Source organism: Oncorhynchus kisutch, linkage group LG2 (assembly GCF_002021735.2).
Source record: "Oncorhynchus kisutch isolate 150728-3 linkage group LG2, Okis_V2, whole genome shotgun sequence".
Classification (NCBI taxonomy): Eukaryota; Metazoa; Chordata; class Actinopteri; order Salmoniformes; family Salmonidae; genus Oncorhynchus; species Oncorhynchus kisutch.
Window position 1 is genome coordinate 74,677,508 of NC_034175.2, and position 25,168 is coordinate 74,702,675.

At 45.5% G+C, this 25,168-nt stretch overlaps 1 protein-coding gene across 1 annotated transcript in view; it reads right to left on the minus strand.

The window, feature by feature from the left end:
* The window catches only part of LOC109880766 (syntaxin-binding protein 5-like), a 309,642-nt gene that overhangs the window by 262,254 nt on the left and 22,220 nt on the right, over nt 1–25,168 (minus strand). The window contains exon 2 of the mRNA XM_031801429.1: nt 14,079–14,176. Coding sequence (XP_031657289.1) covers nt 14,079–14,176 — 98 coding nt within the window. The remainder of the gene's footprint in view (nt 1–14,078; nt 14,177–25,168) is intronic.

Here is a 25,168-nt window from a genome sequence, read left to right on the forward strand (position 1 = left end):
TGGTGGTGGTGGGAAGGGGGTGGTGGTGGTGGGGGTTGGTGGTGGGGAGGGGGGTTGGTGGTGTTGCGGGAGGGGTTTGGTGGTGGTGGGTGGTGGTGGTGGGAGGGGGTTGGTGTGGCCTTTATGGTTGGGAGGGGGGTGGTGGTGGTGGGCGGGGGGTTTGTGGTGGTGGTGGGAGGGGTGTTGGTGGCTGGTGGGAGGGTTGGTGGTGGTGGTGGTTGAGGGGTTGGTGGTGGTGGGAGGGGGTCGTGGTGGTGGTGGGAGTGGGGTTGTGGTCCGGTGGTGGTGGTTGGTGGGGAGGTGTGTTGGTGGTTGGTGGGAGGCGGGTGTGGTGGTGGTAGGGGTTCTGGTTTGTGGTTGGTGGTGGGCGGGGGTGTGGTGGTTGGTGGGCGCGTGGTTGGTTTGGTGTGGTGGGGAGGGGGTGGTGGTGGTGGGAGGGGGTGGTGGTGGTGGGTGGGAGGGGGTGGTGGTGGTGGAGGGGTGGGGTTGTGGTGGTGGGAGGGGGTGGTGGTGGTGGAGAGGGGGTGGTGGGTGGTGGAGGGGGTGGTGGTGGCTGGGAGGGGGTTTGGTGGTGGTGGCGAGATGGGGTCTGGTGGTGCGTGGGAGGGGGTTTTGGTGGTGGGGTGGGAAGGGTGGTGGTGGGTGGGAGGGGGTTGGGTGGATGGCGAGGGTGGTTGTGTGGTGGAGGGGTTGGTGTTGGTTTTGGGAGGGGTGGTGGTGGTGGGAGGGGGTTGGGCTGTGGGTGGGAGAGGGTGGTGGTGGGTGGGAGGTGGTTGGAGGGGTTGGTGGTGGTGGGAGGGGTTGGTGGTGGTTGGAGGGGGGTGTTGGGTGGGAGGGGGTTGGGTGGTGGTGGGCTGGGTGGTTGGTGGTGTGGGAGGGGGTTGGTGGTGGTGGGAGGGGGTGGTGGTGGTGGGAGGGGGTGGTTGGTGGGGTGTGGGAGGGGGTTGGTGGTGGTGGGACGGGGTTGGTGGGTGTGGGAGGGGGTGGTGGGGCCCGTGGGAGGGGGTCGGGTGGTGGTGGGAGGGGGTGGTTGGGGTTGGCTTGTGGTGGGAGGGGGGTTGGGTGGTGGTGGTGTGGGAGGGGGTGGTGGGGGTGGGAGGGGTGGTGGTGGTGGAGGGGGTGGTGGGTGGGAGGGGGTGGTGGTGGTGGGAGGGGGTGGTGGTGGTGGGAGGGGGTGTGGTGGTGGGAGGGGGTGGGGTGGTGGGAGGGGGTGGTGGTGGTGGGAGGGGGTGGTGGTGGTGGGAGGGGGTGGTGGTGGTGGGAGGGGGTGGTGGTGGTGGGAGGGGTGGTGGGGTGGGAGGGGGTTGGTGGTGGGTGGGAGGGGGTTGGTGGTGGTGGGAGGGGGTGGTGGTGGTGGGTGGTGGGGGTGGGAGGGGGGTTGTGGTGGTGGAGGGGGTGGTGGTGGTGGAGGGGTGGTGGTGGTGGGAGGGGGTGGTGGTGGGAGGGGTGGTGGTGGTGGGAGGGGGTGGTGGTGTGGGAGGGGGTGGGGGTGGGAGGGGGTTGTGGTGGTGGGAGGGGGTGGTGGTGGTGGGAGGGGTGGTGGTGGGTGGGAGGGGTTGGTGGTGGGGGTGGGAGGGGGTTGACATCATTTCCTGTATTTATATGAAAGAAGGGATATATATAAAACATGTAATAAAAAGGAAAAGGAAATTAGATATTATTATTATTATCCCAATTAGGATCTGGCTAAAGAAAACTCAAATCAATTATAGAACCCATTGCCCTCTAGGGTTGTGAGCTCTGGGGTCCGCTCACCAACCAAAAATTCACATAATGGGACAAACAACAAATTGAGACTCTGCATGCAGAATTCTACGAAAAAATCCTCAATTTACAACGTAAAACACAAAGTAATGCATGCAGAGCAGAGTTAGGACAATACCAGTTAACTATCTGCCCTAGGCAGACCTGGCTCACAAAATGAGGTGGAAACTGAGATGCACTTCCTAACCTCCTGCCAAATGTATGACCATATTAGAGACGCATATTTCCCTCATATTACACAGACCAATAAAGAATTTGTAAACAAATCCAATTTTGATAAACTCCAATATCTAGGTGAATACCACAGTGTGCCATCACAGCAGCAAGATTTGGGACCTGTTGCCACGAGAAAAGGGCAACCAGTGAAGAACAAACACCATTGTAAATAAAACCCATATTTATGTTGATTTATTTTCCTTTTTGTACTTTAACTATTTGCACATCGTTACAACACTGTATAAGTATATAGAAAAGAGGAAAGAAAAGAATGTTATGGGGTGAAGAACGAAAGTATTCAGTCTGATGATAGGACCACTGCTGGGCTGTATTCAGTCTGATGATAGGACCACTGCTGGGCTGTATTCAGTCTGATGATAGGACCACTGCTGGGCTGTATTCAGTCTGATGATAGGCCCACTGCTGGGCTGTATTCAGTCTGATGATAGGCCCACTGCTGGGCTGTATTCTAGTCTGATGATAGGACCACTGCTGGGCTGTATTCAGTCTGATGATAGGCCCACTGCTGGGATGTATTCAGTCTGATGATAGGACCACTTCTGGGCTGTATTCAGTCTGATGATAGGACCACTGCTGGGCTGTATTCAGTCTGATGATAGGCACACTGCTGGGCTGTATTCTAGTCTGATGATAGGACCACTGCTGGGCTGTATTCAGTCTGATGATAGGACCACTGCTGGGCTGTATTCAGTCTGATGATAGGACCACTGCTGGGCTGTATTCAGTCTGATGATAGGCACACTGCTGGGCTGTATTCTAGTCTGATGATAGGCCCACTGCTGGGCTGTATTCAGTCTGATGATAGGACCACTGCTGGGCTGTATTCAGTCTGATGATAGGACCACTGCTGGGCTGTATTCAGTCTGATGATAGGACCACTGCTGGGCTGTATTCAGTCTGATGATAGGACCACTGCTGGGCTGTATTCAGTCTGATGATAGGACCACTGCTGGGCTGTATTCAGTCTGATGATAGGACCACTGCTGGGCTGTATTCAGTCTGATGATAGGACCACTGCTGGGCTGTATTCAGTTTGATGATAGGACCACTGCTGGGCTGTATTCAGTCTGATGATAGGACCACTGCTGGGCTGTATTCAGTCTGATGATAGGACCACTGCTGGGCTGTATTCAGTCTGATGATAGGCCCACTGCTGGGCTGTATTCAGTCTGATGATAGGACCACTGCTGGGCTGTATTCAGTCTGATGATAGGACCACTGCTGGGCTGTATTCAGTCTGATGATAGGACCACTGCTGGGCTGTATTCAGTCTGATGCTAGGACCACTGCTGGGCTGTATTCAGTCTGATGATAGGCCCACTGCTGGGCTGTATTCAGTCTGATGATAGGACCACTGCTGGGCTGTATTCAGTCTGATGATAGGACCACTGCTGGGCTGTATTCAGTCTGATGATAGGACCACTGCTGGGCTGTATTCAGTCTGATGATAGGCCCACTGCTGGGCTCAATGTTCATGCTCACCAACCCATTAGCAGCTTGATTAAATTCGATTATTTTACTGGCCTCTATTAGTGTAATGACACTAATACACTATCAATGACCACTATTACGGTCTTATTGGGATAAGCTGTTGACATGCCCCTTTGATGTCCAACTCATGACTATCCCTGTGTCCATGAACACAGATCATATTCCTCATTTAAAAGGAGCAGTAACTGAAATACAGACACTGACTGTATCCCTGTAACCTCTCACATAATATAGTTTAATACAATATTAACTCCTGCAGAATTATTATTATTTATTTTTTTTGCAGTAAAATAATATCACCATTGTTCATTTTGTTTCGAGAACAGGAGTGGAGAAATATAATATATAATTTCTTTCTTTCCACGTCTCTTGAGAAAACGTGAGTGCTTGTGTAATGTGTCATCTTTGACACTGATGTGCAAGCGGACATTATTTCAACCACATAACATATCGACCCCTTAGACGAACTGAAGTCTTATCAGGAACGTGTTTCCTTGTTTTCTTTCTCCGATTTTAATTTCCTTTTTTAAAAACTGGTCAAACTGATGACATTTAGACAATTTGCAAAGGACCAATTTAGAGTTTGGAGTTATTGGACTTTTTCCCCGGTCCCTAAAGAAAACAGACATATTTAATAACTTTTGTTCACTAGATTACTAATGCATTCATTCTATCAATGTATTCTGGTGAAGTATTCTGGCACTACTTTACTGTTTTCTGGCGTAACAAGTTATGACAGAAGAGACGCTGCGTGTATATAACTTTAGTTGACAAAACAAATGGCTTACAACATTTTGGAAATTATAATATGGCCAAATGTTGGGAAATGATCAGCAAGAAGTTGTTTAAAGTAAAGGGAGAAAGTAGCCCATTGTTTATACTGTCCATTAAGGAGTATATGTCACGTTCTGACCTTCATTTCCTTTGTTTTGTCATTATTTAGTATGGTCAGGGCGTGAGTTGGGTGGGCAGTCTATGTTTGGTTTTCTATGATTTGGGTATTTCTATGTTTCGGCCTAGTATGGTTCTCAATCAGAGGCAGGTGTCATTAGTTGTCTCTGATTGAGAATCATACTTAGGTAGCCTGGGTTTCACTGTGTGTTTGTGGGTGATTGTTCCTGTCTTTGTGTTTTGCACCAGATAGGGCTGTTTAGGGTTTCACACGTTTCTTGTTTTTGTAGTCAGTTGTTCATGTGTACGTTTACATATTAAAAGAACCATGGACACTTACCACGCCGCATATTGGTCCTCTGATCCTTTTCGCCTCTCCTCTTTGGAAGAAGAGGAGAAAATCCCTGACAGTATAATAATGAATTGTTACGGTGGATTGAACATGCGCAAGTAGCCTACTTTTTTTGTGATTTGTTTTACAATCAGATGAAAACATCATCAATCAACACCAATGACATGTTAAACTGAGCCTGCGCAAACTGCGAGAAACAACAATAAACGGGATGAGACGTTTACATGACACACTATCCCATCTAAGATCAGCATTTCCCAGGCATCTTATCCTAGTTTATCATAAGCTTATTTTTTTTGGGGGGGGGGGGGGTTGTAAACGGGATATGATGTCAACTCACAAACAGAATAAATCAAATCAAATGTATTTATATAGCCCTTCTTACATCAGTTGATCTCTCAACTGAAAGTGCTGTACAGAAACCGAGACTAAAACCCCAAACAGCAAGTAATGCAGGTGTAGAAGCACAGTGGCTAGGAAAAACTCCCTAGAAAGGCCAGAATCTAGGAAGAAACCTCGAGAGTAATGCAGGAGTAGAATACTTGAGTATCCCCCCAAAAAAGCAGGATGTTGGTGGGCATGTAAACCATGGTACGCTGGTATAATAACAGGAAGTTGACATGTAAACCATGGTACGCTGGTATAATAACAGGATGTTGGTGGGCATGTAAACCATGGTACGCTGGTATAATAACAGGATGTTGGTGGGCATGTAAACCATGGTACGCTGGTATAATAACAGGATGTTGGTGGGCATGTAAACCATGGTACGCTGGTATAATAACAGGAAGTTGACATGTAAACCATGGTACGCTGGTATAATAACAGGATGTTGGTGGGCATGTAAACCATGGTACGCTGGTATAATAACAGGATGTTGGTGGACATGTAAACCATGGTACGCTGGTATAATAACAGGAAGTTGACATGTAAACCATGGTACGCTGGTATAATAACAGGATGTTGGTGGGCATGTAAACCATGGTACGCTGGTATAATAACAGGATGTTGGTGGGCATGTAAACCATGGTACGCTGGGATAATAACAGGATGTTGGTGTGCATGTAAACCATGGTACGCTGGTATAATAACAGGATGTTGGTGGGCATGTAAACCATGGTACGCTGGTATAATAACAGGATGTTGGTGGGCATGTAAACCATGGTACGCTGGTATAATAACAGGATGTTGGTGGACATGTAAACCATGGTGCGCTGGTATAATAACAGGAAGTTGACATGTAAACCATGGTACGCTGGTATAATAACAGGATGTTGGTGGACATGTAAACCATGGTACGCTGGTATAATAACAGGATGTTGGTGGGCATGTAAACCATGGTACGCTGGTATAATAACAGGATGTTGGTGGGCATGTAAACCATGGTACGCTGGTATAATAACAGGATGTTGGTGGACATGTAAACCATGGTACGCTGGTATAATAACAGGATGTTGGTGGGCATGTAAACCATGGTACGCTGGTATAATAACAGGATGTTGGTGGGCATGTAAACCATGGTACGCTGGTATAATAACAGGATGTTGGTGGGCATGTAAACCATGGGACGCTGGTATAATAACAGGATGTTGGTGGGCATGTAAACCAAAGGTGAGTGAAGCAGACACTGGGACTGGAATGGAACCACTGCTGAAATAGAATAGAAAAACAAACCATCTTACTGTGGACTACACAAACTGTAACTTAAAAGAGGTGAACTATGACGTTCTACTGTGTGTACAACCTCTGAATCACTAACCAACAGAATGACACTGTTTCAATGTAGCCCCACCCTGCAGTGCTAGCTACGCTGCTAGGTAGCTCCCGTCTGTGTGGTCCCTCTCTCCCATTCCTCCGTCCTGTTTTCATTTATCTTTATCGATCCTTAGGTATCAATCCAACCTGTCCTTTTCGTTTGAGAGCAAGCTCATTCCTTACCGGCGTGGTAGACATGTGCTTCTATACCAATCTACCCATTCTGCTAGCATATTGTCCATCCAGCCCAGCATGGACCAGCTCTCTATGCCAAGGCCTCTCTCTGTCTCTCTCTCTGTGCAAAGGCCTGCCTCTCTCTCTCTCTCTCTCTCTCGTGAGAGCGGTCGTCGTGGGCAGGTTGGTGTGTTTTTTTGGATGAGAAGTGACTGTCCTCCAGACAGAACAGGATTCTATTACCTGACCTTTATTGAAAAGCCATTCTGTTTCACATCCAGTATGGCACGGCAGGATAACAGCAATGTTAAACACAAACACAGAGACGACCTGATACAAATGCACACACACACACACACAGAGAGAGAGAGAAACAGACTGATACACACACACACACACAGAAACAGAGACAGACTGTCAGTGTGCTGCTACAGTTAGCAGGCAGAAGAAAACACAGGGTCAGAGAGATTTAATGAATAGAGATGCAGAAAGGCTGATTGAAAGCCCTGACCAGATACAATGCTATTTCCCAATTTAAAAAAATCATCAACTGGCGTATAAGGAGGGGCAACTCCTTTGTCCCACCTCCCACACATGCGGTGACCTCACCCATTACTACCAGCATGTCCAGAGATACAACCTCTCTCATCATCACCCAGTGCCTGGGCTTACCTCCGCTGTACCCGCACCCCACCATACCCCTGTCTGCGCACTATGCCCTGAATATATTCTACCATGCCCAGAAACCTGCTCCTCTTATTCTCTGTCCCCAACGCTCTAGGCGACCAGTTTTGATAGCCTTTAGCCGCACCCTCATACTACTCCTTCTCTGTTCCGCGGGTGATGTGGAGGTAAACCCAGGCCCTGCATGTCCCCAGGCACCCTCATTTGTTGACTTCTGTGTTCGAAAAAGCCTTGGTTTCATGCATGTCAACATCAGAAGCCTCCTCCCTAAGTTTGTCTTACTCACTGCTTTAGCACACTCTGCTAACCCTGATGTCCTTGCTGTGTCTGAATCCTGGCTCAGGAAGGCCACCAAAAATTCAGAGATTTCCATACCCAACTATAACATCTTCCGTCAAGATAGAACTGCCAAAGGGGGAGGAGTTGCAGTTTACTGCAGAGATGGCCTGCAAAGTAATGTCATACTTTCCAGGTCCATACCCAAACAGTTCGAACTACTAATTTTGAAAATTACTCTCTCCAGAAATAAGTCTCTCACGGTTGCCGCCTGCTACCGACCCCCCTCAGCTCCCAGCTGTGCCCTGGACACCATTTGTGAATTGATCGCCCCCCATCTAGCTTCAGAGTTTGTTCTGTTAGGTGACCTAAACTGGGATATGCTTAACACCCCGCCAGTCCTACAATCTAAGCTAGATGCCCTCAATCTCACACAAATCATCAAGGAACCCACCAGGTACAACCCTAACTCTGTAAACAAGGGCACCCTCATAGACGTCATCCTGACCAACTGGCCCTCCAAATACACCTCCGCTGTCTTCAACCAGGATCTCAGCGATCACTGCCTCATTGCCTGTATCCGCTACGGAGCCGCAGTCAAACGACCACCCCTCATCACTGTCAAGCGCTCCCTAAAACACTTCTGTGAGCAGGCCTTTCTAATCGACCTGGCCCGGGTATCCTGGAAGGACATTTGACCTCATCCCGTCAGTTGAGGATGCCTGGTCATTCTTTAAAAGTAACTTCCTCACCATTTTAGATAAGCATGCTCCGTTCAAAAAATGCAGAACTAAGAACAGATACAGCCCTTGGTTCACCCCAGACCTGACTGCCCTCGACCAGCACAAAAACATCCTGTGGCGGACTGCAATAGCATCGAATAGTCCCCGTGATATGCAACTGTTCAGGGAAGTCCGGAACCAATACACGCAGTCAGTCAGGAAAGCTAAGGCCAGCTTCTTCAGGCAGAAGTTTGCATCCTGTAGCTCCAACTCCAAAAAGTTCTGGGACACTGTGAAGTCCATGGAGAACAAGAGCACCTCCTCCCAGCTGCCCACTGCACTGAGGCTAGGTAACACGGTCACCACTGATAAATCCATGATTATCGAAAACTTCAATAAGCATTTCTCAACGGCTGGCCATGCCTTCCGCCTGGCTACTTCAACCTCGGCCAACAGCTCCGCCCCCCCCGCAGCTCCTCGCCCAAGCCTCTCCAGGTTCTCCTTTACCCAAATCCAGATAGCAGATGTTCTGAAAGAGCTGCAAAACCTGGACCCGTACAAATCAGCTGGGCTTGACAATCTGGACCCTCTATTTCTGAAACTATCTGCCACCATTGTCGCAACCCCTATTACCAGCCTGTTCAACCTCTCTTTCATCTCGTCTGAGATCCCCAAGGATTGGAAAGCTGCCGCAGTCATCCCCCTCTTCAAAGGGGGAGACACCCTGGACCCAAACTGTTACAGACCTATATCCATCCTGCCCTGCCTATCTAAGGTCTTCGAAAGCCAAGTCAACAAACAGGTCACTGACCATCTCGAATCCCACCGTACCTTCTCCGCTGTGCAATCTGGTTTCCGAGCCGGTCATGGGTGCACCTCAGCCACACTCAAGGTACTAAACGACATCATCATACTGTGCAGCCGTCTTCATCGACCTCGCCAAGGCTTTCGACTCTGTCAATCACCATATTCTTATCGGCAGACTCAGTAGCCTCGGTTTTTCGGATGACTGCCTTGCCTGGTTCACCAATTACTTTGCAGACAGAGTTCAGTGTGTCAAATCGGAGGGCATGCTGTCCGGTCCTCTGGCAGTCTCTATGGGGGTGCCACAGGGTTCAATTCTCGGGCCGACTCTTTTCTCTGTGTATATCAATGATGTTGCTCTTGCTGCGGGCGATTCCCTGATCCACCTCTACGCAGACGACACCATTCTATATACTTTCGGCCCGTCTCTGGACACTGTGCTATCTAACCTCCAAACAAGCTTCAATGCCATACAACACTCCTTCCGTGGCCTCCAACTGCTCTTAAACGCTAGTAAGACCAAATGCATGCTTTTCAACCGGTCGCTGCCTGCACCTGCATGCCCGACTAGCATCACCACCCTGGATGGTTCCGACCTAGAATATGTGGACGTCTATAAGTACCTAGGTGTCTGGCTAGACCGCAAACTCTCCTTCCAGACTCATATCAAACATCTCCAATCGAAAATCAAATCAAGAGTCGGCTTTCTATTCCGCAACAAAGCCTCCTTCACTCAAGCCGCCAAGCTTACCCTAGTAAAACTGACTATCCTACCGATCCTCGACTTCGGCGATGTCATCTACAAAATGGCTTCCAACACTCTACTCAGCAAACTGGATGCAGTCTATCACAGTGCCATCCGTTTTGTCACTAAAGCACCTTATACTACCCACCACTGCGACTTGTATGCTCTAGTCGGCTGGCCCTCGCTACATATTCGTCGCCAGACCCACTGGCTCCAGGTCATCTACAAGTCTATGCTAGGTAAAGCTCCGCCTTATCTCAGCTCACTGGTCACGATGGCAACACCCATCCGTAGCACGCGCTCCAGCAGGTGTATCTCACTGATCATCCCTAAAGCCAACACCTCATTTGGCCGCCTTTCGTTCCAGTACTCTGCTGCCTGTGACTGGAACGAATTGCAAAAATCGCTGAAGTTGGAGACTTTTATCTCCCTCACCAACTTCAAACATCAGCTATCTGAGCAGCTAACCGATCGCTGCAGCTGTACATAGTCTATTGGTAAATAGCCCACCCTTTTCACCTACCTCATCCCCATACTGTTTTTATTTATTTACTTTTCTGCTCTTTTGCACACCAATATCTCTACCTGTACATGACCATCTGATCTTTTATCACTCCAGTGTTAATCTGCAAAATTGTAATTATTTGCCTACCTCCTCATGCCTTTTGCACACATTGTATATAGACCCCCCCTTCGTTTTCTACTGTGTTATTGACTTGTTAATTGTTTACTCCATGTGTAACTCTTTGTTGTATGCTCACACTGCTATGCTTTATCTTGGCCAGGTCGCAGTTGCAAATGAGAACTTGTTCTCAACTAGCCTACCTGGTTAAATAAAGGTGAAATAAATTTTTTTTTAAAAATTCAACATGTACAGCACTTACACAAATGACTGATGATTGGCTGAATTAAAACTGGTAAGAAGACGCTTGTGGGAGTTGTTTTGTTAGACTTGGAAAAACGTATGTGGTAAAGGTTAACACCCCCCGCTATAATGTGGATCAAGAGTTACCTGTCTAACGGAACACAGAAGTTATTATTTAATGGAAGCTTCTCCAACATAATCCAGGTAGAGTCAGGCATTCCCCAGGGCAGCTGTCTAGGCCCCTTACTTTTTCAAATATTTACTAATGATTACTGCCACTGAGGAAAACTTATCTACACTGACTTCGGAAAGTATTCAGACCCCTTTGACCTTTTCCACATTTTGTTGCATTACAGCCCTATTTTTTCATGGATTACATCTTTTCCACCCTCATCAATCTACACACAATACCCCATAATGACAAAGCAAAAAATGTTCAGAAATGTTTGCAAATGTATGAATAAATATCACATGTATATAATTATTTCAACACTTTACTTTGTTGAAGCATCTTTGGCAGCAATTACAGCCTCGAGATCTCTCAGGTATGACGCTACAAGTTTGGAAAACCTGTATTTGGGGAGTTTCTCCCATTCTTCTCTACAGATCCTCTCAAGTTCTGTCAGGTTGGATGGGGGGCGTCATTACACAGCTATTTTCAGGTCTCTCCAGAGATGTTCGATCGGGTTCAAGTCCGGGCTCTGGCTGGGCCACACAAGGACATTCAGAGACTTGTACCGAAGCCACTCTTGCGTGGTTTTGGCTGTGTGCTTAGGGTTGTTGTTCTGTTGGAAGGTAAAACTTTGCCCCAGTCTGAGGTACTGAGCGCTCTGGAGCGGGATTTTATCAAGGATCTCTCTGTACTTTGCTCTGTTCATCTTTCCCTCGATCCTAACTAGTCTCCAAGTCTCCGCTGAAAAACATCACCACAGCATGATGCTGCCACCACCATGCTTCACCATAGAGATGGTGAGTGGTATCCTCCCTCCAGGTGTAACACTTGGCAGTCATGCCAAAGAGTTCAATCTTGGTTCATTCAGACCAGATAATCTTGTTAGTCATGCTCTGAGAAACCTTTAGGTGCCTTTTGGCAATCTCCAAGCTGGCTGTCATGTGTCTTTAACTGAGGAGTTGCTTCCGTCTGGCCACTCTACCATAAATACCTGATTGGTGGAGTGCTGCAAATATGGTTGCTCTTCTGGACAGTTCTCGCATCTCCACAGAGGAACTCCGGAGCTCTGTCAGAGTGACCATCAGGTTCTTGGTCACTTCCCTAACCATGACCCTTCTTCCTCAATTACTCAGTTTGGCCTGGTGGCCAGTTCTAGGAGGAGTCTTGATGGTTTCAAACTTCTTCCATTTAAGAATGATGGAAGCCACTGTGTTCTTCAGGACATTAAAAACTGCAGAAATATTTTGGTACCCTTCCCCAGATCTGTGCCTCGACACAATGCTGTCTCGGAGCTCTAGGGACAATTCCTTCAACCTCATGGCTTGGTTTTTGCTCTGACATGCACCATGGGACCTTATATAAACAGGTTTATCCAATCAAGTTGTGGAAACATCTCAAGGAGTATCAATGGAAACAGGATGCACCTGAACTCAATTTCGAATCTCATAGTAAAGGGTCTGAATACTTACATAAAGGAGGTATTTCATTTTTTTACATTTTATTTTATACATTTGCAAACATTACTAAAAAAACTGTTTTCACTTTGTCATTATGGGGTATTGTGTGTAGAAGGCGGTAATGTAACAAAATGTGGAAAAAAGGGGTAAGGGCTCGGAATACTTTCCGAATGCACTGTAACTATGACGATGACTCGACATTATACACGTCAGCTGCCACAGCAAGTTAAATCACTGCAACACTTAACAAAGAGCTGCAGTCAGTTTTAGAACGGGTGGCAAGTAATAAGCTGGTCCTACATATTTCAAAAACTAAAAGCATTGTACTGGAACAAATCATTCACTAAACCCTAAACCTCAACTAAATCTTGTAATGAATAATATGGAAATTGAGCAAAGTGAGATGACTAAGCTGCTTGGTGGATTGTAAACTGTCATGGTCGAAACACAGTGATGCAACAGTAGCTAAGATTAGGAGACGTATTTTCAAAAATAAAACGCTGCTCTGCGTCCTTTACAAGGTTACCAACAAAACGAGAACTACAGGCCCTAGTTTGGTTGCACTTGGACTACTGCCCAGTCATATGTTCAAAGCCACAAACATTTGACCCAGAACAGAGCAACACGGCTGGCCCTTAAATGTACACAGAGACGTTCATGTCAATCTCTCCTGGTTCAAAGTAGAGGAGAAGATTAACTGCATCACTACTTGTCTTTGTGAGAAGCATTGACATTTTGAAAAATACCAGGATGTTTATTCAAATGATTAACACACAGCTCCCCAAGACACCCATACATACCCAACAAGACATACCACCAGGGGTCTCTTCGCAGTCCACCAGGTTATGAACAAACTTCGGGAAACACAGAGTACTACACAGGAAATCCATTCCATGTCAGGTAACTGATGCAAACAGTGAAACGAGGGTACTCAGGGTACTCAGGTGAGAAGAAAGCCTCACCCAAATGTATAGTATTTTATTTTATTTAAAAAAATATGTGAATCACATTTCTATTTGGCGTACCACCGACGGCATTGCGCGTACCCGAGTTTGGTAATTACATACCCTAGTCTATACCTGGACACTTTCAAATGACAAGTAGAAAAGAAGGATGAGGGAGAAGGAGAGAGAGGGGATAGAAAAAAAATGGAAGAGAAGATAGGGAGGGAGAATGAGAGACATAACGAGAGAGAAAAAAAGAGAGGGGAAAAAAAGTATGGAATAGAAGGCTGGACTGGGTGACGGGCCACATGAGAGCTGTGATACTTGTGCTTAGCCTCTCAATGCTAATGATCATTCAGTCATGGGGTCTCCTCTCCATCAAACAGAAATCTGAGCCAGTCAGCGTTTCATCAAAGCATCTGCTGAAGGTCCAGAGAGAAAGAGGGAGACAGAGGAAGAGACCCGACAGATAGGGACAGGGACAAGAAAGAGAGAGGAAGAGAGGTGTTCTCAGTACAGACAGACAGTCCCTCCCTCCCTCCCTCCCTCCCTCCCTGATGACACTGGCTATATGAATGTATAAACTCCTACCTGGGGGCCCAAGAAGGCTCAGGTGCCTCCTGGGAGCACAAGCTGGCAAACAGACAGGTTTGACTCCGCGATATGACAGCCATGACAACAGCGGAGGAGAGGAGGGATGAAGAGAGGGATAAAAAGAGTAGAGCGGTGGCAAAGGAAAGGATACATCCGTATGCCTCCTGTTCTGGAGCCGATGGCTAGGATCTTCTGGACGGGGTCGAATGCCAGGCAGGTGGGCTGGTAGGGGAAGCCATGGCGTACCGTCTGGAATGGAAAACAAACAATAACATTAACATTCACATTCAATACACAGTTTCAAACTATATAAAAGGTGTTATTGAGTAAGAATCTGTATGCAGGAAACCTTTCTTTTTCAAGTCAAATGACTTAATTATAGTAGACTGTTCATCAGAGACAAAAATGCACAGGCACACACACAGACAAATAGACACAGGCACACACACAGACAAATAGACACAGGCAAAATACACAGACAAATAGACACAGGCACACACAAATAGACACAGGCACACACAAATAGACACAGGCACACACACAGACAAATAGACACAGGCACACACACAGACAAATAGACACAGGCACACACACAGACAAATAGACACAGGCACACACACAGACAAATAGACACAGGCACACACACATACAAATAGACACAGGCACACACACAGACAAATAGACACAGGCACACACACAGACAAATAGACACAGGCACAACACACAGACAAATAGACACAGGCACACACACAGACAAATAGACACAGGCACACACACAGACAAATAGACACAGGCACACACACAGACAAATAGACACAGGCACAGACAAATAGACACAGGCACACACACAGACAAATAGACACAGGCACAACACACAGACAAATAGACACAGGCACAACACACAGAGAAATAGACACAGGCACAAGACACAGACAAATAGACACAGGCACACACACAGACAAATAGACACAGGCACACACACAGACAAATAGACACAGGCACAGACAAATAGACACAGGCACAGACAAATAGACACAGGCACACACACAGACAAATAGACACAGGCACAGACAAATAGACACAGGCACACACACAGACAAATAGACACAGGCACAACACACAGACAAATAGACACAGGCACAACACACAGACAAATAGACACAGGCACAGACAAATAGACACAGGCACAACACACAGACAAATAGACACAGGCACACACACAGACAAATAGACACAGGCACACACACAGACAAATAGACACAGGCACACACACATACAAATAGACACAGGCACAACACACAGACAAATAGACACAGGCACACACACAGACAAATAGACACAGGCAAACACACAGACAAATAGACACAGGCACACACACAGACAAATAGACACAGGCACACACACAGACAAATAGACACAGGCACACACACAGACAAATAGACACAGGCACACACACAGACAAATAGACACAGGCACAACACACAGACAAATAGACACAGGCACACACACAGACAAATAGACACAGGCACAACACACAGACAAATAGACACAGGCACACACACAGACAAATAGACACAGGCACAACACACAGACAAATAGACACAGGCACACACACAGACAAATAGACACAGGCACACACACAGACAAATAGAAAGAAAAAAAGAAGGGGCTTCTAGAATGGATTAACATCAAGAGAATCCACACTAAGGTTCTCTCCATGGTGCTGAAATATTCAGCGGCTCTTTCCACAGGACACTTAGACAAAAGTTCAAATCTGCACGGGCGCTGTCCACTCGAAGTGGTGCTGAAATCCACTGCCCGGGGCCTACAGTCACTGCCCAGAATCTATACTGATAATATAGTCGCTGCACAGAATCTATACTAATAATCATACCAGCACTGGCCATAATCTATATAAACTATGTATCTATATATAATCTACATGTTACTTACTGACCTCCCAGGAGACCCAGACAGCTTGCTACAGTATACGTTAGTATAACTATTTCAAATGTCTTTATATTTTTTGAACTTTTGTGTTTACTGTAAAAACATGTATTGTTTATTTCATTTTGTGTATTATCTATTTCACTTACAGTGGCAATGTAAACATATGTTCCCCATGCCAATAATGACCTTACCTTGAATTTAAATGCAATTGAATTGAGAGATACAGAGACAGAGAGACGCAGACACAGACACAGAGACAGAGACAGAGAGACACAGAGACAGAGAGACGCAGACACAGACACAGAGACAGAGATACGCAGACACAGAGACAGAGACAGAGAGAGAGACACAGAGACAGAGAGACGCAGACACAGAGATAGAGACAGAGAGAGAGACACAGAGACAGAGAGACGCAGACACAGAGACAGAGAGACGCAGACACAGAGATAGAGACAGAGAGAGAGACACAGATGCCAGAACCGGACAAGAACCTGACACCCTCAGCACACAGGGGGACAAACCCCTGCCTGCAGGTGACAGCATTCCTTCCCCCACATGCCCCCCTAGACACAACTATGACAACATAACCAACAAAAACGGGTCACAACTCCTGCAGCTCTGTCGCACGCTGGGTATGTACATAGTCAATGGTAGGTTTCGAGGGGACTCCTATGGTAGGTACACCTATAACTTATCTCTTGGCAGTCGTACTGTAGACTACTTTATCACCGACCTCAACCCAGAGTCTCTCAGAGTGTTCACAGTCAGCCCCCTGACACCCCTATCAGACCACAGATAAATCACAGTCTACTTGAACAGAGCAATACTCAATCATGAGGCATCAAAGCCAAAGGAACTGAGTAACATTAAGAAATGCTACAGATGGAAGGAATGCAGTTTGGAAACCTACCAAATATCAATTAGGCAACAAGAAATTCAATCCTTTTAGACAATTTCCTGGGTAAAACGTTCCACTGTAATAGTGAAGGTGTAAACTTGGCAGTAGAAAATCTTAACAGTATATTTGACCTCTCAGCTTCCCTATGAAATCAAAAAATCTCAAATAGAAAATGAACAACAGTGACAAATGATTTGATGAAGAATGCAAAAATCTAAGAAAGATAGAGAAACCTGTCCAACCAAAAACATAGAGACCCAGAAAACCTGAGTCTACCCCTTCACTATGGTGAATCACTAAAACAATACAGAAATACACTAAGGAAAAAGATGGAACAACACGTCAGAAATCAGCTCAATGTAATTGAAGAATCCATTGACTCTAACCACTTCTGGAAAAATTGGAAAACACTAAACAAACAACAACACGAATAATTATCTATCCAAAATGGAGATGTATGGATAAACCACTTCTCCAATCTTTTTGGCTCAAAAACAAAGAATTAAGAGCAAAAACATATACATGAGCAAATACAAATCTTAGAATCAACTATTAAAGACCAGAACCCACTGGATTCTCCAATTACCTTGAATGAGCTACAGGGTAACAACAACAAAACACCCAACCCAAAAAGGCCTGTGGTGTTGATGGTCTCCTAAATGAAATGATCAAATATACAGACAAGAAATTCCAATTGGCTATACTAAAACTCTTTAACATCATGAGGCATGAGGGTCTGCTATACAAATTGATGGAAAGTGGTGTTGGGGGTAAAACATACGACATTATAAAATCCATATACACAAACAACAAGTGTGCGGTTAAAATTGGCAAAAAACACACCAAAGAAAATCTTAACAGTATATTTGACCTCTCAGCTTCCCTATCAAATCAAAAAATCTCAAATAGAAAATGAACAACAGTGACAAATGATTTGATGAAGAATGCAAAAATCTAAGAAAGATAGAGAAACCTGTCCAACCAAAAACATAGAGACCCAGAAAACCTGAGTCTACCCCTTCACTATGGTGAATCACTAAAACAATACAGAAATACACTAAGGAAAAAGATGGAACAACACGTCAGAAATCAGCTCAATGTAATTGAAGAATCCATTGACTCTAACCACTTCTGGAAAAATTGGAAAACACTAAACAAACAACAACACGAATAATTATCTATCCAAAATGGAGATGTATGGATAAACCACTTCTCCAATCTTTTTGGCTCAAAAACAAAGAATTAAGAGCAAAAACATATACATGATCAAATACAAATCTTAGAATCAACTATTAAAGACCAGAACCCACTGGATTCTCCAATTACCTTGAATGAGCTATAGGGTAACAACAACAAAACACCCAACCCAAAAAGGCCTGTGGTGTTGATGGTCTCCTAAATGAAATGATCAAATATACAGACAACAAATTCCAATTGGCTATACTAAAACTCTTTAACATCATGAGGCATGAGGGTCTGCTATACAAATTGATGGAAAGTGGTGTTGGGGGTAAAACATACGACATTATAAAATCCATATACACAAACAACAAGTGTGCGGTTAAAATTGGCAAAAAACACACCAATTTCTTCACACAGGGCCGTGGGGTGAGACAGGGATGCAGCTTAAGCCCCACCCTCTTCAACATATATATCAACGAATTGACGCAGGCACTAGAAAGGTCTGCAGCACCTGGCCTCACCCTACTAGAATCCGAAGTCAAATGTCTACTGGTTGCTGATGATCTGGTGCCATCAAAAGGAACATAAAATTCAACATACCAATTAGGATCTGGCTAAAAATACTTGAATCAGTCATAGAGCCCATTGCCCTTTATGGTTGTGAGGTCTGGGGTCCGCTCACCAACCAAGATTTCACAAAATGGGACAAACACCAAATTGAGACTCTGCATGCAGAATTCTGCAAAAATATCCTACGTGTACAACGTAGAACACCAAATAATGCATGCAGAGCAGAATTAGGCCGATACCCACTAATTATCAAAATCCAGAAAAGAGCTATTAAATTCTACAACCACCTAAAAGGAAGCGATTCACAAACCTTCCATAACAAAGCCATCACCTACAGAGAGATGAACCTGGAGAAGAGTCCCCTAAGCAAGCTGGTCCTGGGGCTCTGTTCACAAACACAAACTACAGAGCCCCAGGACAGCAGCACAATTAGACCCAACCAAATCATGAGAAAACAAAAAGATAACTACTTAACACATTGGAAAGAATTAACAAAAAACAGAGCAAACTAGAATGCTATTTGGCCCTACACAGAGAGTACACAGCGGCAGAATACCTGACCACTGTGACTGACCCAAAATTAAGGAAAGCCTTGACTATGTACAGACTCAGTGAGCATAGCCTTGCTATTGAGAAAGGCCGCCGTAGGCAGACATGGCTCTCAAGAGAAGACAGGCTATGTGCTCACTGCCCACAAAATGAGGTGGAAACTGAGCTGCACTTCCTAACCTCCTGCCCAATGTATGACCATATTAGAGAGACATATTTCCCTCAGATTACACAGATCCACAAAGAATTCGAAAAACTCCCATATCTACTGGGTGAAATTCCACAGTGTGCCATCACAGCAGCAAGATTTGTGACCTGTTGCCACGAGAAAGCCATTTGTACCATTAGCCATTTGTACATTGTTAGAACACTGTATATATATATACAATATGACATTTGTAATGTCTTTACTGTTTTGAAACTTCTGTATGTGTAATGTTTACTGTTAATCTTTGTTGTTTTTCACTTTATATATTCACTTTGTATGTTGTCTACCTCACTTGCTTTGGCAATGTTAACACATGTTTCCCATGCCAATAAAGCCATTGAATTGAGAGAGAGAGAGAGAGAGAGAGAGAGAGAGAGAGAGAGAGAGAGAGAGAGAGAGAGAGAGAGAGAGAGAGAGAGAGAGAGAGAGACAGAGAGACAGAGAGAGAGAGAGAGAGAGAGAGAGAGAGAGAGAGAGAGAGAGAGAGAGAGAGAGAGAGAGAGAGAGAGAGAGAGAGAGAGAGAGAGCTCATGGGCTGCTGAGTTCTTCTGCAAAAATATATAATTCGTTGGATACATTTATATAAACTTGAATTGTTAAACAATATACATCAACATCAAAACCTTAAATCCAAATAAAAATTCCATACCTAAAACCTTGATTTGGGGGAAAATGACCTGAATGGACTATTACTACCAGGGTCAATCAAGAACATAGCGGAACCTGGAAATACCATCCAACACAAAACTGAGTGAGTTCAGTATTCAGTCCGAAGCTACTTCTGGAGACAAAAAGTAAACTACGATAATTTCTAGGTAATTTTGTTATATAAAGCTTAACAAATTAGGCTACCAAGCTGCTAGGACAGATCTGGCTGTAACTTCAATTAGCACTGAAGTGTGAGGTGAGAGGTGTGAACATTCCTCAGCCTAACAATGGCAGGAGAGTTGCATAGCCCCACTCCAACCCAAATGCAGAGGCCTTTGAAACCCCCATGGCTTATCCATGTGGAGAGGTCATTACAATAAGTACCTCAAGGACAATCCAGATACACTATTTCTGACTGCTTCAAAGAGGGGCATGTTAGCAACTTCATTTTCCACACAGACCATCCCCTGGCATGGCACACAGCTATAAGAGTACACTACCCCTATGTCAAGAGAGAGGGTGGCACACAGCTATAAGAGTACACTATCCCTATGTTAAGAGAGAGGGTAGCACACAGCTATAAGAGTACACTTCTCCTATGTTAAGAGAGAGGGTGGCACACAGCTATAGGAGTACACTTCTCCTATGTTAAGAGAGAGGGTAGCACACAGCTATAAGAGTACACTTCTCCTATGTTAAGAGAGAGGGTAGCACACAGCTATAAGAGTACACTTCTCCTATGTTAAGAGAGAGGGTGGCACACAGCTATAAGAGTACACTTCCCCTATGTCAAGAGAGAGGGTGGCACACAGCTATAAGAGTACACTACCCATATGTCAAGAGAGAGGGTGGCACACAGCTATAAGAGTACACTACCCCTATGTCAAAAGAGAGGGTGGCACACAGCTATAAGAGTACACTACCCCTATGTCAAGAGAGAGGGTGGCACACAGCTATAAGAGTACACTACCCCTATGTCAAGAGAGAGGGTGGCACACAGCTATAAGAGTGCACTACCCCTATGTCAAGAGAGAGGGTATTGGCCCAGGGTGGAAACTCCGTAATGGTGCAGGGCATCCTCATGCAGATCCAGCAGGACTTTTACGGGATGAAAGAGAAGGAACAGCAGGACAACTTGGTGACGACTCCCCCATCCTGAGGCTGATCATGGTGAAGAAGGCACAACAGCATCTCTTCAACCACAGGGGTCTGAAGAAATGTGGTTTGTCACCGAAAACCCTCACTAACTTTTACAGATGCACAATTGAGAGCATCCTGTCGGGTCGTATCACAGCCTGGTACGGTAACTGCACTGCCCACAACCCCACACAGATAATTACTTAACACATTGGAAAGAATTAACAAAAAAACAGAGCAAACTAGAATGCTATTTGGCCCTAAACAGAGAGTAATGAGTGGCAGAATACCTGACCACTGTGACTGACCCAAACTTAAGGAAAGCTTTGACTATGTATAGACTCAGTGAGCACAGCCTTGCTATTGAGAAAAGCCACCGAAGGAAGACATTTTGCACAAAATGAGGTGGAAACTGAGCTGCAATTCCTCACATCCTGCCAAATGTATGACCATATTAGAGACACATATTTCCCTCAGATTACACAAACCCAAAAAGAATTCAAAAAACAAATCCAATTTTGATAAACTCCCAAATCTACTGGGTGAAATACCACAGTGTACAATAACAGCAGCAAAATGTGACCACAAGAAAAGGGCAACCAGTGAAGAACCCATATTTATGCTTATTTATTTCCCCTTTTTGTACTGGAACAATTTGCACATCATTACAACACCGTATATAGACATAATGAGATTTGAAATGTCTTTATTCTTTTTGAACTTTTGTGAATGTAATGTTTACTTGTTACAGTTTTTCCCAATTGCTAAAACACAATTTTGCAAACTGGGCTGGTTTTATCAAAATACTTAACACAATTCACAAAACTACATACCCAAACTGCAAAATATACTAATATCCTGAAAAATGAAGCACTGCAACCAAAACTACATATATCAAAATCAGACATTAGCACGAAATGGGCACACACTTCATTCATATTACCAGATTTTTGTCTAACCAACTACACACTGTTGGGCATAATGAAAAGCACTCTCATCTTTAGGATGCTTTGCCATAATACTAAAATAGTTCAAATTCTAGAAGAGTCTTCAGATGCACAGAAATAGTTGCAGATACACACACATGCTGTTGAAACATTTTATTTTAACATTTTCACCCAAAAAAGTCAGTGCAACATATGCACAGCAGATATATTTACATTGGACTGAACAAAAATATGCTGACAAAAAAAACAGTTAACTGAAAAAGAAAAGTGCAGAAAAAATATATAGAAAAAAAGAGGCATGAAAAAGAATTAGGCAGCATCACATCACAGCTGGGTCTGGCCACAACGCCTCGTCCACATCACAGCTGGGTCTGGCCACAACGCTTCGTCCACATCACAGCTGGGTCTGGCCACAACGCCTCGTCCACATCACAGCTGGGTCTGGCCACAACGCCTCGTCCACATCACAGCTGGGTCTGGCCACAACGCCTCGTCCACATCACAGCTGGGTCTGGCCACAACGCTTCGTCCACATCACAGCTGGGTCTGGCCACAACGCCTCGTCCACATCACAGCTGGGTCTGGCCACAACGCTTCGTCCACATCACAGCTGGGTCTGGCCACAACGCCTCGTCCACATCACAGCTGGGTCTGGCCACAACGCCTCGTCCACATCACAGCTGGGTCTGGCCACAACGCCTCGTCCACATCACAGCTGGGTCTGGCCACAACGCCTCGTCCACATCACAGCTGGGTCTGGCCACAACGCCTCGTCCACATCACAGCTGGGTCTGGCCACAACGCCTCGTCCACATCACAGCTGGGTCTGGCCACAACGCCTCGTCCACATCACAGCTGGGTCTGGCCACAACGCTTCGTCCACATCACAGGCAATATCTTCCCTTGCCAGACATCGAGGGAAGAAGCGCCTTGAGTGCCTTATCCATCCCTGAATCGCACCCGCATCAATCTCATCACATGTCTCTTCCATATCCTGCACAAGAGGCCTGCGCACAAAGGGCTGCCGGTCGTATACCTTCCACCGTCGTGCCGAAAATAACTCTTCTATGGGGTTCAGAAATGGTGAGTATGGTGGGAGGTATTGCACGAGAAATGGTGGGTGATCAGCAAACCAGTTTTGGACTGTTGCTGAACGATGAAAGCTCACGCTGTCCCATACTACAACGTACCGGGTTCTTTGATGGTCTGCATAATACTTATTTTCCACCATAATTTGCAAATAAATTCAGTAAAAATCCTACAATGTGATTTTCTGGATTTTTTTTCTCATTTTGTCTGTCATAGTTGAAGTGTACCTATGATGAAAATTACAGGCCTCTCTCATATTTTTAAGTGGGAGAACTTGCACAATTTGTGGCTGACTAAATACTTTTTTGCCCCACTGTACAGGGGGTACCGTTATAGAGTCAATGTGGATGCTATATACAGGGGGTACCGGTACAGAGTCAATGTGGAGGCTATATACAGGGTGTTATGGTACAGAGTCAATGTGGAGGCTATATACAGGGGGTACCGGTACAGAGTCAATGTGGAGGCTATATACAGGGGGTAGCGGTACAGAGTGTGTACAGAGTGTGTGTGTGTGTGTGTGGTATGTTTAATGTGCGGCCCATGCTCCATTAATCACATACGTGCTAATGAATGACCCAGCCAATAGACTTTCATTTAGCGCTTGGTTTTATTGCCCATTATTAAAAACCCCGGCAGCACACAGACTATCCAGCCGAAGCCAAGTGGACTCGCCCTCTCATCTTACTTATCAACGACATCTCAATTCGCTGAAGTGGATACACTGTAGAATATAAAACAATAGGAGTTTACGAATGATAGAAAAACCTCAACAGCCAGAAAGCAGTCTATTCCTTGGCTTATTCAGTGGAACAGCTGAAAACATCTAACAATAAACGAGCATAAAAGTGTCCATTCTGTCTCCGTTCTGAATGTGTGTCTCTGATACCACAGTCTGAAAAGGGAAAGAAGAAAACCTTTGCAAGGACTTGGATCCCACAGTCAATTCACAGCATGCGGCAAAAGAAGAGCAACATCACACGCTGAAGTGTTGGAGGAAGCAGCCGAGGTGATATTGTACCCCTTCAAATGAGTGAATTCAGCTATTTCAGTCACACCCTTTTCCTGACAGGGATATACAATTGAGTATGCAATCTCCATAGACATTGGCAGTAGAATGGCCTTACTGAAGAGCTCAGCGACTTTCAACGTGGCACCGTCATTGGATGCTACCTCTCCAGCAAGTCAGTTTGTCAAATTTCTGTCCTGCTAGAGCTGACCCTCGGTGTGTGGAGTCAAAAATGTCTAGGAGCAACAAAGGCTCAGCCGCGAAGTGATAGGCCACACAAGCTCACAGAACGGGACCGACTACTGAAGCACGTAGCATTTAAATGTCCTTGGTTTACAACAGTCAATACCGAGTTCCGAACTGCCTGCGGAAGCAACGTCAGCACAAGAACTGTTTTTGTCGGGAGCTTCGTGAAATGGGTTTCCATGGCGGAGCAGCCTCACAAAATCCTTAAAATCACCATGCGTAAGATCAAAGGTCGTCTGGTCGTCTGTAAAGCTGGCCGCCATTCAACCCTGGAGCAGTGAAAACGCTTGCTCTGGAGTGATTAATCACGCTTCACCATCTGGCAGTCCGACGGACGAATCTGAGTTTGGCTGATGCCAGGAGAACGCTTCCTGCCCGAATGCATAGTGCCAACTGTAAAGTTTTAGTTGAGGAGGAATAATGAGGCTGTCGTCATCCTGTTACAACACTCTACTCTCTTTTTATTTTATTCTCCTCAGAGGGACCTTCAAGGTCTGGTATTTCCCAATAATTCCCAAGCCATTCTCTACTACTGTCTGGCATGTAGTAATGAAGCATCGGGTCTTGGATCAACCGGCTCCGAGACAGCTTCTACCCCCACGCCATAAGACCGTTGAACAGCTAACCGATGGCTACCTAGACTACCTACACTGCTTCTATTCTTCTAACTCTATCCACACACTGACAGAACTATATCCACACACTGACAGAACTCTATCCAAACACTGACAGAACTCTATCCACACACTGACATATCTCTATCCACACACTGACAGATCTCTATCCACACACTGACAGATCTCTATCC